Source organism: Artemia franciscana, chromosome 3 (genome assembly GCF_032884065.1).
Source record: "Artemia franciscana chromosome 3, ASM3288406v1, whole genome shotgun sequence".
Classification (NCBI taxonomy): domain Eukaryota; kingdom Metazoa; phylum Arthropoda; class Branchiopoda; order Anostraca; family Artemiidae; genus Artemia; species Artemia franciscana.
The window spans coordinates 26,624,218-26,642,236 of NC_088865.1; the positions used below are offsets into that span (position 1 = coordinate 26,624,218).

The window sequence follows — 18,019 nt, forward strand, 5'->3', positions numbered from 1 at the left end:
AATAATTGCAAAATTAACAATTTTTTTTTCATTTTCTTCCCCAAGGTATCTATTATTTCTTTTTCTATTCCTCTCACACTATCTTATTCTTTCAATATTTTGATGCGAAAGGGACAAGCCATTGAAATAAAACCAGATTAATTATCTGAAAAACAGAAGAAAGCGTGAGTAAAACCGTAAAAATTTTGATACTACGGGTGACATTTCACACGCTAATATGTTTAACCAATACTTGTTTGCTGTCTTAGAAACGAATAACTAAAGAACAATAATTTCTTCAAAACTAGGATAGAAAAAAACAAATAAAAAAAAAAGTTGAATGTACTTGCCCCTCCGGATTTCCTTGACTTGCTGGCTTTCCAGTCTTCATCACTTCCATCATCAGAATCAGAACCTTTCTTTTTCTTGCCGGCTTTGCCTTTTTTAGCCTTTTTCCCCTTTGATCCTTTGGGTCTATAATCCTCATCACTCCCCTGGAAAAAAAAACTTCTGGGTAATAAGTGGCCGAATAAAAGAGATCTTGGCCTTTTTGCCTATAATCCTCATCACATCCCTGCAAAATACAAATAAATTAACCAGTAACCAGAGAAGCCAGTAACCAGGTAACCAGAGAATGAATAAAAAAAGGAGATCTTGCCCTTTTTTTCACCTGGATCCTTTTGGCCTATAGACGTCATCACTTCCATGGAATATACAAATAAACTTACGGGTAATAAGTGACTAAATAAAGGAGATATTATGAAAAGTGCACGTGATACAAGTTTCATTTTTTTCGAGGAGGGGGTACAATGCCTAATTTGAATTTTTTAATTGCGTATTCTTAGATAAAAATGACTATTAGTCTTCCATTACGACACAACTGTTATTGGAACTTCAGAATTGTCAAAATCTCTACTCCTGAACAAAAACTGATCTTAAATATGAAAGCATTTAACCATGAAGGGAGCAAGATAATAAAACACTTATACATAAATTGCTCCTACCAGAAATATATAGATCAAATACTGTATAATGACTATCTATTATTGGCTACCCAGTAAACAAACCACCGCAACATTCTGGTTGGATAAAGTAAAATTCAGACTCACACAACTTATGCGATCGTAATTCAAGTGGATCATGTCTAGACACTGGAGGGTAAGGGGGATTTGAAGAGTTCGGGAATCTTGCGAGTCCCTCCAGTTATAAACCAGAAAAAATAAGAAAATCAAGATGGAGATATTACCATTTTCTTTAAGTTCGAACTCTAGTAACAAAAATTTGGTTAGAGTAACACAGATTTTTATTCGTTTGTGGTTCTGAGAAGAAAAAAGACATCAATCCAAATCTGAAATACGATTTTTTCTTGTTTCAATAAAGTTAAAACTAAACAAGACAGATCAAGAAAAGAAAACTAGATTGAGAAAGAAAAGAAAACCAAAAAAAAAAAATTTAAGAAAGAAAAGACATAGAAAACTAAACAGATTGCTTCAAAAATATCGACTGATGCTTTAGAATTTTCATTTAGTCATACCAATTTAGAAACAATAGTGTTGAAAAAAGTAACCTGAGAGCAGGCCTATTCATTCTGAGAAATGTCTTTTTTCTTCTCTCAATTTTATCAGTCCTTTGATTTTTTGTTCATTTTCGGTGATTTTTTTATGACACAATAAGACCGTCGTTTAAATATATGGCGTTCCCAGTGAAGAACCTACGATGCTGCTACGTTTAGTGGGGGGATTAAGGAGGCAAACAGTTTCTTGGACCACAAAGTCTTTCGATTTTATTTTTTTTTAAATGAAAAGATAATACAATTAGGTAAAAATTGTAATAAAGACAATGAAACTTTGAAAGCAATTACATTGGGCCAAGAAACAAAGGGAATAGATATTTACTGGAGTCTTAGTCCAGGAAAAAAACACCGGAACTTTCATTTTCCTATCCAATGAACCCTCTCCCAAAGTTTGTACGACAATCATTCCAATGTTAAGTGGCTGAGTATAGAAAAAAAACATGGGAGACACGTCGTCCTCTACTAAGTTAAAACAAATGCGTTGATTCTGACTTGTGTCAAAGGTAAGCACTCCTCTTTGTTAGAATGTGCTAAACGACAAAACGGAGGCCCAGAACGAAAAAAATGCCAGCAGTTATTATTTTTGACGAAATATACTACCAAAAGTCACATATAAAATCCGTTGACAACAAATTATAATGAAGCAATATCACCTGTCTGAAGAGTATCTATCTAGAGCCCCATGATTATGCCTTACAACACTTGCTATTTTTCTCGACAATAGGATTATTTAAATACCAGTGTATTTGGTAAGATCAACAATTTCAAGTGCAAAGAATTTAAGACAATCAATATAGAAATGCCAACTGAAACATTTCATTACTTCGATTTTAATTTCCCACCAAAAGTACTAACTCAAAGAAACTTCAACTTATCCATCATCTTACTGTCTGACAGGGATATTACTGTCAGGGATATTTACTGTCACTGTTACTTACTGTCAGGGATATTAAGGATTCAAACACATTCAAACAGCGAGATTTTTCAAGTGGAAATTAAATTTGCGATGAAAGGCAAAAAAATGCAACAAAAAAGAGAATAAAGAGCACATTCAATAGAGCCAAGCCACTGACCTAATACATACAAATAGACTATTTGAATCATTTTCTTTCAATGCAGACTGCACAATCAAGAGTTTTTTGCTGATCATGAAAAAATTACAATTACTGAAAGAACGAAGATAGACAAAGACACTTAAAGAGTTACTCTTCATGTTCTAGAACCTGAACAACATTTAGAAAAAAGCTTGAATAATAATAATCTACTTTACAAAAAGTACATTGGCAATGAACTTTTAAAAATAGAAAAATTCGGCTAATGTTCTTTTAAAATTAGTCGTATCCAATGGAACTCTCAATAGGTTCACCTAATATTCACATCTAGACATAGGTAGAACCCAAGTTCAATTGGAACTCGATTATGGCAACCCGATGCAAATATTCTTAAGGAATTCAAAATATAAATTAAAATATTGTTTGTGAGTAGAATATTGATTCTCTAAAAAATTAATCCAACATTATCTCCTAAATTATGACCGACAGTTAGGGTATTGGCTGGTTTCGACATCTAAATACAATCTAGTAACTTGCATTAGTTACACGAACTCTAATGCCGACTTCTGAACAGACTATATATCAGTGTTGTTAAAATTGCGTTGTGAATTTATCTTTTTACATTTTAGTTAGTTATTCGAAGCCACAGCACATGCCAAATAACTTTCATCATTATAATTCTTTTTTTTTCTTTTGTTTATTTTTCTTATACTTTTTTGTTTTTCTTGTTTTCATAGGTACTAATTTTGTTGCGCTTAATTTGGTTTTCTACAGTTATTAAGTTCCAGAATTAAAGGTAGTCACTATCTCATTAATTAGTGATTAGAATGTTAATAATAAAACAAGGTTCTTCTTCCAAACGGCGTGACGAAAATGTAACTTATGGTTGATAATAGAAATTTTTTAGTTGTTAGACTAAGTATGCCTCTCCAACGCCAAGGTGGGTTAGTACGTCATGGAATTCGGTCGGCTAGAGATAATTCAGAGTGGTTTTATTAGACAACCCAGGATTAAAGCAGCCAAGGCAGATTAATACTTAATGTTTATTTAAATTTAATAAATGTTTAATTTAATAAAACTATAAGAATAGTATTTATAGTATTATTATGCTTGTTTTGAGAAACAAGGATACATATGGTCCAAATTGCATCTGTCCTTAGCAATGTTAAATCATTTTGAGGAATTGAGCTTTTGCTTTTGAGAAACAAGGATGCATATGGTCAAAATCCATCCGATATCCTTGGCAATGTTAGATCATTTTAAGGAACTTAGCTTTTAGTTTTGAGCAAAAAAGGATGCATATGATCAATTTACATCGGTAATCCATTGTATACCAAAAAACAATTTAAGATATTTACTCCCCACAAAAAATGTTATAAAAAAAAAAGCTTTATGAGTCTACTGCTCTTTAGGGGCCTCCCCCATGCCACTCAGAATGGCCTCAGGTGGCAATAGGGGAACGCCCTACAGATATGTAGGGTACCTCCATAGGAGGCTCAGATCAAGTGGGGACCTTGTCCCTGGGGGTCCATGACAGAAACTGGGGCTCCCATGCCCGGGGCCATAAATACAGGTGGAGGAGGAAGAAGGCCTCTCAAATGCACACTCAACAGGGCGGATCGGCGTGCCCACACGTTACATGAGTTACAAACCTTCTCCCAGTAATGGGTCAAATTGCATGGTGACGCAGAACAACATCGTGGGAGGATCCTCTATAGGAGGACAACTGCGGTAGGGCGTAGGATCCAGATCTATCGACAGCAGCCTCTGCAAAGGGCTGCCTCGACCCTTTCGAGGTACCTGCAACACTGGGGACCTTGTGGTCAACTCTGTACCAACATGAGGAGTGGCATCCCTCAAGGAAATTATAGCCTAGTAAACGAAAAAGAATCCGCAAGAGATTCTGATTAATGGATAATTCTTCTGGGCTTGGTCTATTTTGATGGGCGTTTTCGGGCTGAAAAACCTCTTCCTAGCTAATTTATCTACTATGGATTGCCTCCCCGTAATAGCATAATATTTGTAGACACGAATATATAAGAGTCAAAGGTAATGGGCTTGGGACTGTCTGTTGCAGCATTTCAACTCTTGTTGATAGATGAACATCGCCAAGTGCTCAAAACCATGTTGTGACGAAGATGGGCCCAGGATTGCACAAAGTCTCAATTCATATTGCAAGTCCCAGGGACTTCTTGCTGTTCGGTTCTAAGCCGGCTTAAGCGCTTCGGCATAGACTTGAAAAGACATGTTGATCCCCATCCTGCACTGGTATCCAGGATCACTGTTTTTTCCGAGGCCAAAATAATTTCATAGATTTAAAGATCATGAAAATTGGAATTTGGAATGTTATGATGTTAAAAAACAACTATCGTATTGAACTTTCGACTGACAAATTCAGACGATTCGAACTGGACTTATTAGGAGTTTCAAAAACTCATATCCGAGGGGTAGGAAGCATGAAATTAGGTGATCTAGAATTTGTTGACTCTAGGTAGGGAGGATGGGGTGCATAGACAGGGAGTAGCGCTCAAGATGAATAAGGAAGCTGCCAAGTCTTGCTTAGGCTGGGAAGGTATTAACAATAGAATACTAATTGCTCATTTTACGACTACAAAGTTCAGGGTATCAGTTATAGTAGTATATGCCCCTGTTGAACCGACTAACAGAGATACTAGGGACTCTGATAAATTTTACTTACAGTGACAGGAGCAAATTGAAAGAGTCCCAGGTATATATATGGTGTTTTACTTGGAGATTTCAACGCCCAGGTCGGTAGAAATAGGGATAGATGATATCGTGGCTCGGGTAAAGTTGGTATAGGAAAAGAAAACAGCAATGCCTACAGACTTTTGCAATTTTGTAGGTATTACAATCTATTTATTACCAATACGGTGTTTGATCATAAAATGGCCCATATGTTCACTTGGTACTCACGTGATGGTAAGACAGCAAACCTTATTGATTATGTTATAGCAAACCGAAGACTGCCTAGATCAATAAAAGATACTAGGGTATATAGGAGTGTTGTTACCGATGTTAAAAGTAAAGATCACCATCTAGTAGTGTCTTTGGTTAATTTAAAGCTGAAATTTCGAAAGGTTAACTACCTCCTGGGAAGTTATAATGTTGGTAGACTGCAGGATGAGAATTTGAGAGAAACTTTCCAGGAATAATTGAATAATAAACTTGAGCGCTAAAAATTTGACGATGTAGAAGATGGTTGTAATAATTTTAGAAAAACAATTTGTGAAGTTGCTAATGGTGTCTTAGGGAAGAAAGTTAAAGACTGCAGCTAGGAATATTAGTGAAAAAGCTTTGTGTAATAGACAGGAGTAGGTGTTTGTAGAAGAATCATCTGAGTGATAGATCATATGAAAACAAAAGCAATGTAAAGAAAGTGGAGAAAGCACTAAAATATGAACTAAGGAGATGTGAAGTGGAGGCCATGGACAAAATTGCCAAGGATCTAGAAGATACAGCTAGACGGCATAATAGTAAAATATTGTACTGGCATTTTAATAAAATTAGAGGGAGTAGTCCATCCGGACTTGTCCCAGTTAAAGATAGGAACGGGGCCACAATTAGTGATAAGGAAAGAGTTAAAGAGAAATCGGTGGAACTTTATGAGAACGTGCTAAGCCAAGATACAGTTGCAGGAAAAGATATAGATGAAAATGAAAGTTTGTGATACCTTGGATGTGGAGCAAGATTTGTTTTGTTCAATCCCGCTTTCTAGGGCCATAATGAAAGAAAGGTCGAGATGGCTAGGGCACGTTCTGCGGGATGAAGGATGACAGATTGCCGAAAATTGTCCTTTTTGGACAACCGTCTACGGCTAAACAGAAAGCAGGTCGTCCTCGTCTGGGGGGGGGGGAGGATGTCATAAAGAAGAATTTAAAGGAAACGGGAAGTTCTTTGGAAGGGTATAAAGAGGGAGGCTTTGAATAGATTGGGATGGAGGAGGAGCGTGCGTAGCTGTGTTGGCCTCGGGCAGTTTGGATCTAGAAGATGCAGCTAGACGGCATAATAGTAAAATATTGTACTGGCATTTTAACAAAATTAGAGGGAGTAGTCCATCTGGACTTGTCCCAGTTAAAGATAGGAACGGGACCACAATTAATGATAAGGAAAGAGTTAAAGAGAAATGGGTGGAACATTTTGAGAATGTGCTAAACCAAGATACAGTTGCAGGAAAAGATATAGAGGAAAATGAAAGTTTGTGATACCTTGAATGTGGAGCAAGATTTGTTTTGTTCAAACCCGCTTTCTAGGGCCATAATGAAAGAAAGGTTGAGATGGCTAGGGCACGTTCTGCGGGATGAAGGATGACAGATTGCCGAAAATTGTCCTTTTCGGCCAACCGTCTAGGGCTAAACAGAAAGCAGGTCGTCCTCGTCTGGGGGGGGGGAGGATGTCATAAAGAAACATTCAAAGGAAACGGGAAGTTCTTTGGGAGGGTATAAAGAGGGAGGCTTTGAATAGATTGGGATGGAGGAGGAGCGTGCGCAGCTGTGTTGGCCTCAGGCAGCTTGGTGCTGCGGTAAGTTGTTAGTAGTAGTAGTTTCTTTTTTCCATGATTAGCAGTCTTCAGCTCAGTAACATAAGACGTAAGAATTCCAACCTTATTTCCGGTATGGACATCGTTAAACAAAGATGAAGAGTTACTCTGAATTCTGCAAAATTTCAGATAATTTAGCAAAAAAGTAAGAAATCATCATTTCTAACTTAATAAATGATATAGGTAATTCTGTGTCTCTTCTAGATATCTAGGAACTTATTGTAGAAAAGTCAATAGTGAAACTCTCCAATTACTGATCTTCTATTTTTTCTCTTTTTTCAATTTCGATGTTGATCGGTTTTCTAAAATTACGTTTGCTTCTAAGGCCTGGGCCAAGAAGTAAACTAAGTTAAGTCTAGAGGAGATCCGATTCATACGTAAGGGGAAGGGAGTAAATTGCGTCTTCCAGACCTTATTATTTGCATAACTACCAGAAGGTGTTGCCAGATCTCAACCAAACTTGATGCAAAGTATAAGCTAGTGCCCTACCTTTGTCTTTTCGGTTTGCCAGATACAATCTAACCTCTATGGGGAGAGGAAGGACCCCTTAGGAAGGAATCCTTAGGACGATTGCCAAATTTCGACCTAACTTGGTGGAAAGTAAGACACATTCTAACAGATATTCTGAGACGAGAATTTTAGCGAGTCCCTCCACATAGAAGTTACAATCAGATACGGACCCCTAAAAGTATAGCTTGGTGGAAAATTTAAGAGTACCAGTTAAATGTTAGGGGATTCCACATCTAATTTTAACTTCTATGGGGGGGGGACCCTGAATTCTTCTCTCACAATATTTACAAGAAAGAGTAACTGACCCTTAATGAAAACTATGGAAAGTAAGAGCTCTAGTTCATCCTTTTGGGTGTCCGGACATAAACTATCCTCTATAGGGGGGGGGGGGGGAGTTTATCCTAAATTAACATTGTCCCACATCTATCAATAAAGGACATAAAGTGTCAGCCAAATCTAGTGCATTTAGAAGTTGGTCCTAAGAGAACGCAGGCCCGATCTGACTTATGCAGGGGAATGAATCCTAAATTATTGCCCTTAGATGTTTTTATACAAACTTGTCCTTGTACAGAACTTTTCTTAATGCGCACATTCGACTAGTGTCGCCCCCTTTCACTCGTTCAGGTCTCCGACCTCGCATGTGACCCTTACTATGTTCAGACCTGTGCTCGAGCCTTCGGCCTTCGTAGTTGACAATCGCTTCCTCAGGCATTGCTCAACATAATCTAAAATCTAAAAAAGATTATAGATGCCAAAATTTAGTGATTAAATATAGCGTTATTTTCAACTATGCTACGTGCAGGTAAACCCACTTTTGCAATGTTTCATCTTACTTTTCAATTTAAAGCCAATGACTAAATTGGATCTGTGCATTCCACTGACGATTGAAGGTTATGCTTGAAATTAAATAACTTGGAAAATACTATTTACAGAGAAAAAGGTTTTTCTTCTACTCCTCCTACCGCTTATGATCTAATTTTTTTTTATTCATCTGCACGGGCATTTTAGTCTACGATTGATTTTTTTTTCTCTACAATTTTACATGAAAAGCAATATATTCTTAATATTGACGTTTTACAATATGAAAAAAAAACTACATTGAGCTCACATTAAGAGCCCCAATTTGGGAGTCTGGTGCTCAACCAACTGAGCTAGCCGGCTTACTTTGTTTTTTGAAGCTTGGCTGTATTCATGTACTAAATAAATAAGTTTCCTCTGAAAAGTTTAACAGATATACTCAATAAATACAAAGGATTCTGTTTTCAGAATTTCTCAAGGCATAGAAGCCTAAGATACACGAAAAAGAATTTGCCAACTCAAAAATAAAATGAATATCGTTTCAAAAATTCTAGGATTGTTTTCCTCAAAATCACTTTTTTCAAAGGAGACCTAAGCTTGGTAATACAGGACCAAGAGTTCAAACTCTGGCAACACTGCAGGAGCGACGCAAGGATCTTAGTAGTCAAGAAGTGCCGTTAATCAAATGCATTCATGTTTTTTTCAAAGGTATGCTATGTATTCCCAAAGTAAAACAAGCAGCGAATTGTAGACCTGAAACAACGACGATCCAAGGACAAACATTTAGAAGGAATAAAAATACACACCGATCCTTCTGATGCTGATTCTGCCTCTGAATCACTGGCAGCCTTTTTCTTCTTAGGAGGGGCTTTTTTAGGAGGTGCCCTCCTTTTCGGTTTTTCTTCTTCGCTCTCCTCTTCCTCACTTTCGTCCTAGAAAAATAGTAATTAATCAAACTAGCAAAAGCTTGGCATCTGCGATAAAGAATATTACCTTCCGACTTGAAGGGAATGCAGAGCAGAGTGGTTAGTAAGCGTTAGAACTTACAAGTTCTAACGCCTGCTTTTCATAAATTTTTTTTTCTATTTACAAGAAGAAATGTGATTTGAACTTACACTGAGATTTCTCATTTAAAACCAAATTGACTTTGAATAGTCACTAATTTTATAAATTGTTTTTAGCAACAAAGATGAAAATATTGCTAAGCTTTATTTTTACAGATAAAACCTCTGTAGTCTTACGACGAAGCCATTTTTCACTTGCTTTTCGACAAGTTTCGCTGAATAAATTGAAAGCATTCGAACTGACTGTTAATTTTCACGAAATATTAGTTGTATTTTTTTTCTTTGACCTTTTTCTTTTACTAAGAGAACCCTTAAACCATGATCAATTGCTTAAGATAATATAGTCATCATCTTACATTCTGTTTCACTCCAACAAAAATTCTGCTCAATAATAGAAGTTAAATAAGTAAGGAATCTACTATGTATTTATCCGTATTTCCCATTCAAAATAAGGAAAAATCTGAAAATTTTGGAACTACGAACGCCTTTTCATTTCCTGAGTAGTGATATACGCCACATGAATAAAATTTTAGATTGAAACAAACATCGAAGGCGTGAAAAACATTGGAAAACAGGAAAATTTTGCGCTACAGTAAATAAAAAATAGGAAAATATTTCACACTCTTCTCTAAGAAAGGCAAGTAGTATAATAATTCTGGCTAAGTGAATGATAAATCTGAAACTATTAAATTTAACCATACAGCTACCTTCGTACCTTGTTCTCGGTACAAATTATGAGCTTGCTGGAAAATCCCATGTTTTACATAAATCTGAAGTTTACTGCCATGACACGCAAAATTGGTGCGTAAACATGCGGCTGAATCTCAGCAGAAATACAAAATTTTTCCGCCTTCCAAATTTTACATGGGAAAAACAATATTTATTCAAAACTGAGTACAAAAGACTACCATCAGTCTCGCCAAATCCTGAATTAACTTGTAATGTGGAAAGTTTCCGATTTGGGCTTCCCAATAACTTCCCATCTTCACAGCCCGAACCCTGCAATTTCACCTTCTTCCCAGCCAAACAGAGCATGTGTAACTTATACGAGTCGGAACTGACGCTGGTATCAAAACTATAATCCCATCTACCATGTGGCGTCACTTTGAATTTTTTCAAGCTCTGCAATCATTTTTCTCTCACCGACTGAGATCAGATACTTATTACTACCATAATTTGAGCAATTGCACTTATTAAAGTAATTCTAACATTATACTAAAAAATACAGTGTCACCAAATTCTTGTTTTTTGTTGTTTTTTTTTTGTCGAAACTAGCACCGGTTTCCAACGCTTATACAACCCATACTTTTGTTTCCAGCTAGAACATCTTTTCGTAAGAAATTAGCTGTTTCGCTATATGCTCTTAATAAAAACTGTAGCATATTACTTCAACTTATTTTCTCCCTTGTATTTTTTATAGAAATACGCATATGGACCCAACACCTGTAAAAGAAATGTGCTTGGAAGGCATGCTAAGAACATACGCTTTAATGTTTTTAGATTAACATTTTCATCAGGATTTATCGTGCCTGGTTGCTTTAAGTTAAAAAGTGAACAATTCAATGCGTTGCATTAGAGAAAGCTGGCTCAAGTCTAGGTATGCATGGATATATAATTATTTCATTGAGGACTGGTAGGATATAGCAATTAAAAGAAAGCCTGTTTAGCAGTAATGCATTCATACAAGATTATTCTCAAGGCCCATTTGTAATGAGATTTAAATGATACCGAGGTTTAACTAACGCCAATCTGAGCCAATCAGACTATTCGTCAATTTGTGATTGGCTGGAGAACGGCTGTAAAAAAATTCTGATTGGGTCAAACTAGTTCTAGCTAAATCTCAAATATCAATAAAATCTCATTGGTAATGGGCCTACAGCGATTCAAGCAATTCTAATCAGAAGGCACCAAAACCAACAGTACAAAAACAAGTCAAAAATATCTAAAACAATCTAGAAAGTTGTCAAAACTGCCTAAGAAATGCATGCAAACAGATTCAAAATAGCTATCAGCATTCAACTTAATATTCGGTAAAAATTCTTTAAATGCATTAAAATTATTCAGTAGCAGATAACACTTCAAATAGAAGAAAATGAAAAAAAGTTTTAATCTGCACAGGTACAACATTTTGATCAGCTACATATATATTAAGAAATCGAGGTCGATTAACTCAAGAAGAGTAATTAGTTTTCTGTTTTCAGAGGGTTATTGATTTCGAGCAAGAGATCCTTGCTGTTTTCCCCATCGTGCTTCAGCTCCTTTTTTGCCTCGCTCAACGAACTCTTCGTGAGTAGTACCAGCAGCCGCTTTTCTTCCTTTAGCCACCTGCTCAGGATTTTTTCCAACTCCGGGCTCAACCTGTAATATAAAATAAGGTATTCAGAAAAGAATTTGACACAATAGAAGACAAATAGGAAATCTGACTGAAAAAAAAATATCTAAGAGACAGAAAGGAACAACACAGAAGCCCTAAATAAATTAAATTAAAGTTTTCAAAATGATTCTAAACGGTGCATGTTTCAAGAACGTCTGTTGATCTCACAAGACCTCGCAAATAGCCAACTTAATACAAGAAAGACATTACACATATTTAGGTTATTTTTAAATTCTGGGAATGTAATTAACTTAGAGGAACCTATAGTTTCGTTTTCTTTCGGACGAACAAAATCTAATGCATAGCCTATACTCCAATGCGTTATCTTGATTTCAAATCCGCATTTTCCAAATTCAGATCTTTTTTTATGCATTTAGAAACTATCATGTACTTTGTACCAGAAACGCAAGTATCACTATATTCGAGCATTTTATAAACAAAAATGCTTATCCTTTGTCACCACCTTTTCTAGACTGGAGGGGGGGGGGTATCTCCATGGTCCTAGTTTTATTTAGCAAAGCTTATAACATTTCAGCATAAATATACAACCCGATCTTTCTGAAGTAAATCTTTTAATTCTATAGCTTATGGCGCTTTTTTAACTTAAGCAACAATTTTGCTTTTAACAATCTGACGGAAAGACTTATTCTTATTTTTCCTGATCATGGATCTTGCCACTTCGAAGAAATACCAAAAGTTCAAAATATTTTAAATTAAAAATTAAAACCGTTCCTTATGAACAATGAACCCTAAATCGAACCAAATTTACCTAAACTATAAAAACTGAGGCTTTATGAAACAAAGTCAACGAAATAGGTGAAACGATTAATTACAAACTCGAAAAGTCAGGCCACAGTATCATCAATGTTCAGAATAGCACGCTGGAAGACTGGTGTTCATGTATTATAGAGGTCCAGTCAAAAAGAATCGAGATTGATAAGACTAATCGTAAACTGGTTTGAGTATGAACTTGCATGTGCTTAATCTAACTTTATGTGTTGAGAATATATTACATTTAGATTGGGTTAAAACTGTCTCAGTCGGCTTCTAGGTATAGTTAAGCAAAATGTGTTCTTACACCCTGTCGGATTTCATTATGAGCTCCTCAAAGATGATCAGAAAGAAAGCCGAAAACAGATCGCCACCGATTCGCTGGAGAGTTCCGAATCTTACTGGTGACGAGACTCGTAGAGCTACCTTCATCTTTTCACCGTTTACGAGACACTGTGCGAAGAAAAAGACCCGAATTTAGAGTAGTTGGAAATCGCATCACGGTAAGCACCAGTCCATTCAGCCAATGTTGTACAGCAGTTTTCGGCCAAACATGATATCCCAGTTGTATCTCGACCTCCCTATTCACCAGACTTAGCTCAATGTGATTTTTTTGTATCCACAAAAGATAAAAGTAGCACTTAAGGGTAAACGTTTTCAAGATGTAGATGAAATAAATTAAATTGCGACGGAGCAGCTACGAGTTCCTGAAAATGACTCCCAGAAGTGTTCAAAAATGGAAGGAACGTTGGATAACATGTATAGACTCAGAAGAAGTATTTATTGAAGGATATAGAATGTAAATGACCATCTAATTAATGTATATTTTTTTACAATTTTTTGATTAGACCTCGTATTTAGCGTTTGAGTGCAGCCAAAGACAACTGATGTTATGCAGCCCATCGAACCCCAACCATTATATTATATCCATTTTATTATTACTTAAAGGACTAAAAGGGCCCTATAAAGTAGAAATCACTACATTTACTGACAGAGCAAAATAAATTAGTATCTGAAATAACTATAGCAACTAATTCTAGGGTAAAACCCCTTTTTACAAAATTTTTTTATTAAAAATACTACCTCTTTCCGCTTTTATGAATCGAGTCTATAACTCTTAACAGATGTAATTATAAGCTCATAGCAGATTTGAAATCTTTTCTAAGACTAGCATTACACGATATAATATTACCGAAGGAATGTCTTCCTCTCCTTTTTCAATATACTCGTCTTTGTGTTTAGTGATTCGATCCTGACTAGTCGGATAGTCTAGACCAGTTCGAGTTTCATGACCAGCTTTACTTGGGTCGATTCCCATTTGGCGGCTTTGTTCTTGAATTTCTCTATTGGCTTCCTCCTCCTCTTGTTTAGGGTTCCGAGACGGTTCTTCCGTTTCAATGAATTCCCTTTCACTGGCTGGATTAAATTCCTGGAAGGAATACAATTTTTTTATCAAGTTCAATTAATAAATTTTTAAAAATTACTTAATGACTCCGACAAGTGGTTAGGCACAGGACACCATCTTATACAACAGAATCATGTACATATAACCAGATTCCCCATAAAAGGCAGTCATACGCGTGCCCATTACACAAGTGTGCAACCTTTAGATTCCATTAGTTTTCAATTTAATGTATGTTGTTTTTTAGCATGGATGACCAGAAAGAAGGGGGAAAGTGAAGAAGGGAAGGACAAGGTTTAAGGTTTCAAAAATTATCTAGTCAAAAATAAATTTGGGTTAGAATAAACTGTCACTATAAACAAGCCCAAAATGAATGTTTTCAAGAAATTTAGCCATTTATGTACGTGATATGAATAATGTAAAATCGGAGATGGAAATCTACCATTTTCGCGTTTCTTACAGCTTTGAACAGTTTTATTCGATTTTTCTGTTCATTAAAATTTTTGGTTTTTGAATAATATTTTATACTTCTGTTATGTAAGCAAATTCCGTTGAGTCATCCTGCTTGATAAGTAAGAAGGAAAAAGTGGGGTAAAAAATCACTATTCCGCTACTTGTCGACCTGGTGGGACATATTAGCGTAATGTTCAAAAGAGCCCATGCCATAAAGTAATCTTATTCTTCATCTCAAACACGTAAGGAAGATGAGTGCATTCGGACCCGCGGCACATCTGTCCTTCATATTCATAATTTTTGACATTTGTTGATAAGTATGACCCCCCCCCCAAGAAATATCTCCGTGCCCACTTTAGCTAAACAACAGACTAAGCTACAAGTAATAGTTCTTTTCACAGTATCAACAATTTATTAGTTGTTTTTTTTTTGTCTTGTAGCATTACGGAAATTACCTTTTTCATAAAAAATATTAGAGTTTGCACACATGGCAACCACACATAACAAGTTTGCGAATAAATTAGGTCTATTCTAAAGGAAACAAAATGTGACATTACTTAATTTAAAATCCAACAGCTCAGAAAAAAATTCTACAAATAAACTGTTTTTATTCGCAATTTTTTTTTTTCAGCAACAATACATCGTTTAGTAATGGAAAGGTTGACCTGAACGACAACAATGTCGACGAAAGTCTAACCAATAGACCAAATGTCCCATGCCACTACGTGACACGTGACAGTGTCTTGTCCATATGGGAGAAAATGTGTTAGATAGAGGTGGGAGATCCCTGAATGATCACACCTGCAGAGGCGTATTTAATTCATAAGAGACCGCACTAATACCATAAACAGTGTATTTTTACCCAATTTTTTACGCCATGCGAACACGCTACACGGCTTTTTTTTTGCAAAATCTTATTTTTTCACAAAATACTTTTCACAGAATAATGATAATAAAAAAATTCATTGAACATATTTGCGCATAATAGTAGAGAAGCGCCAAATACATCTGACAGTCAAAACTGCAAAGGAACATTTGACTCTTAAATTAGAGCTATTTTCCACAATTTTTGTTCCTTCAAGCTAGAATACTATTATGGACATCCTCTGACCACTGATTTGAGGCTCAAGCCATAAAGGCCGCCAATAAGCTAAACATATGGGCTTATTCCGAAGTTCGACAATATTTCAGATAAATATGTATAGGAAATGAATAGCTATAAATTCACCAGGAAAACAGATGAGCCAACAATATGCATACCTTTCTGTATTTATTCTTTGTCTTTCCAAAGGTTTTTGAGTCACTTGAATTCAAATTCAGCAACAGTTTCTGCAGAAAGCAGCAACCAAACAACTGAACGCTTGTTTCTAGGGCTATTCATTTTTTTTTTCGCCCGAGGCATAAGGGACTCGTCTAGAAGTCTGACGACAATCATTGGGAGTTCAAATTTGGTTGCTGTAACTCAAAGGAGACTACTGAAGGCTCACTTCTGGCATTTTTTTTTACCCGAGTTCTAAGCCATAACAGGAAAGACCCCATCATTCTTAGCCATTTACTCGTAGAACAAATTCGGCCAATTCTGTTCTTCAAATCACGGAGACATTTGATAAGATAATTTTTAAAAAAGCTAAAAGTAGACTACTAACACGTTTAGTTGAAACTACACGTTTAGTAGAAACTTTCTCAGGAAAAACCGCAATTGGTAAACAAGTTCAATGTTCAGCAAAATAACTTACGGGATCTCTTCTTTCGTCATACATTTCCCCTTCCATTACAGGCACTTGTTGTCTTTCCATTTTGGATGCTGCTTGTTTTTTATTTTCTGGTTCAACGGCCTCTCCTTCAGCACTTGCTTTCTTTTTGGCCTGAAAATAAAGCCCCGTAATAAAGGTCAGCAGTTTGAAATGCTATAAGTAGTACTTACTTTGTTTTGAACTGTTCATCCATAATATCTAGCCAGTAGACACTGTTAAGTTTTTACACTTGATTTTTAAAATAAATAGAAAAACCATTTGGCAAGAAAATACGCCAGGTCGTGACTATCTTAAAATAACGTTTTCAACCCTTAGATCCCCCTCCCACCACTTGGGTCTTTACTTTTTAAAGTCGTACCTCTTGTTTTGGACAAATGAACATCTTAATTACTGTTTTTGACAAGAACATGGACCAAAATAGTAGAAGGCGAGAAATTGTATCCATGTTTTCCTGACAGAAGTAGAGTGATATTTGAAAGCATAACGTAAGAGTAACCTGTCGCACCAATTTTTTGCGACTTTTCCAAGAGGTTATTTATTTCTCAAATCGTGTTCACCATTTGGACAGTGCCCCCCTGAGGTGCCAGCGTGTTCACCATTTGGCCGGTGCCCCCTGAGGTGGCAGCGTGCCTACTTGTCTCGTGGTGTCATGTGCGGCAAACAACTGACACTCAAAGATTACACAAAGTCACGGAGAGCAGGATACCTTTCCGTATTTTCTCGTGGTTATTAAAACAAAAATAAAAACACGAGCTATTCAAATTAAGCAAAAGGTGACAATAAAACATACAATGACCGAATTTACGCTGGACAGTTCTGTCTTTATAATGAACCTTTTTAATTTACTTTATTATTTTATCTTGAGGTGTTGTAGTGTATTAAGCTTTGCTTTGGAACACAGGGCAGGCATTAGGGATGAATCTACAGACTAAAGTATATCCCGGGAAGGTATTTCAACTACCTCCACTCCCCCCTCTAGAGGGCCCTGACCTTTGATGACCTTTAAAAATATATGTGTTGTAAAAGTGAAACTTTGCAAAATCGATCTTCTTCTTAATTGAAGTACAACAAAATTGTTTTCAGCTCCATAACTATGCTCAATTCCATTTTATAAAGTTTTAAAGATATAAAAATACATTTCCTAAATTTTGAAAGAAAAAAAAACATTGATATGGCTCAAAATTTTACTCAAATAACAGGAATTGCATTTTCAGAACTAAAGGCAGAGAAAAATAAACTAGTAACTGAAAATTAAGATAAAATGTTGTTTTGTCAAAATATCAATAGGTATAGGACCTGTCATGTAGACAAATTTCAGGGCCCTCTAGAGGGAGGAGTGGAGGTGGGTACTTTAAAATACCTTCCCGGGTCATACTTTAGCCTGTAGACCCATCCCTGAAAGTTTCATTTTCCTAACCGAAACCCTTTCCTCGATAGCAAAAAGTCAGTTAACTAGAATTTTACTGAAAACAGTTTTGTTGTACTTCATTTAAGCAAAAGATCTATTTTGCAAGATTTCACTTTTATAACACACATATTTTTGAAGGTCGTCAAAGGTCAGGGCCCTCTAGAGGGGGAAGGAGTGGAGGTAGGTACTTCAAAATACCTTCCCGGGACATACTTTAGCCTGTAGACCCATCCCTGAAAGTTTCATTTTCCTAACCTAATCCCTTTCTGAGATAGCAAGAAGTCAATCAACTAGAATTTTACCTTTCATTTAATTAACAAGTA

The 18,019-nt window shown here is 36.1% G+C and overlaps 1 protein-coding gene across 1 annotated transcript in view; it reads right to left on the reverse strand.

Moving 5' to 3' along the window:
* Positions 1 to 206: 206 nt before the first annotated feature.
* Positions 207 to 18,019, reverse strand: part of LOC136025096 (uncharacterized protein DDB_G0286299-like) — a 70,848-nt gene continuing 53,035 nt past the window's right edge. The window contains exons 4-5 of the mRNA XM_065700820.1: positions 9,277 to 9,402; positions 207 to 473 (exon numbers count right to left, since the gene is read on the reverse strand). Of these exons, the coding sequence (XP_065556892.1) occupies positions 222 to 473; positions 9,277 to 9,402 (378 nt within the window). The 3' untranslated portion in view covers positions 207 to 221. The remainder of the gene's footprint in view (positions 474 to 9,276; positions 9,403 to 18,019) is intronic.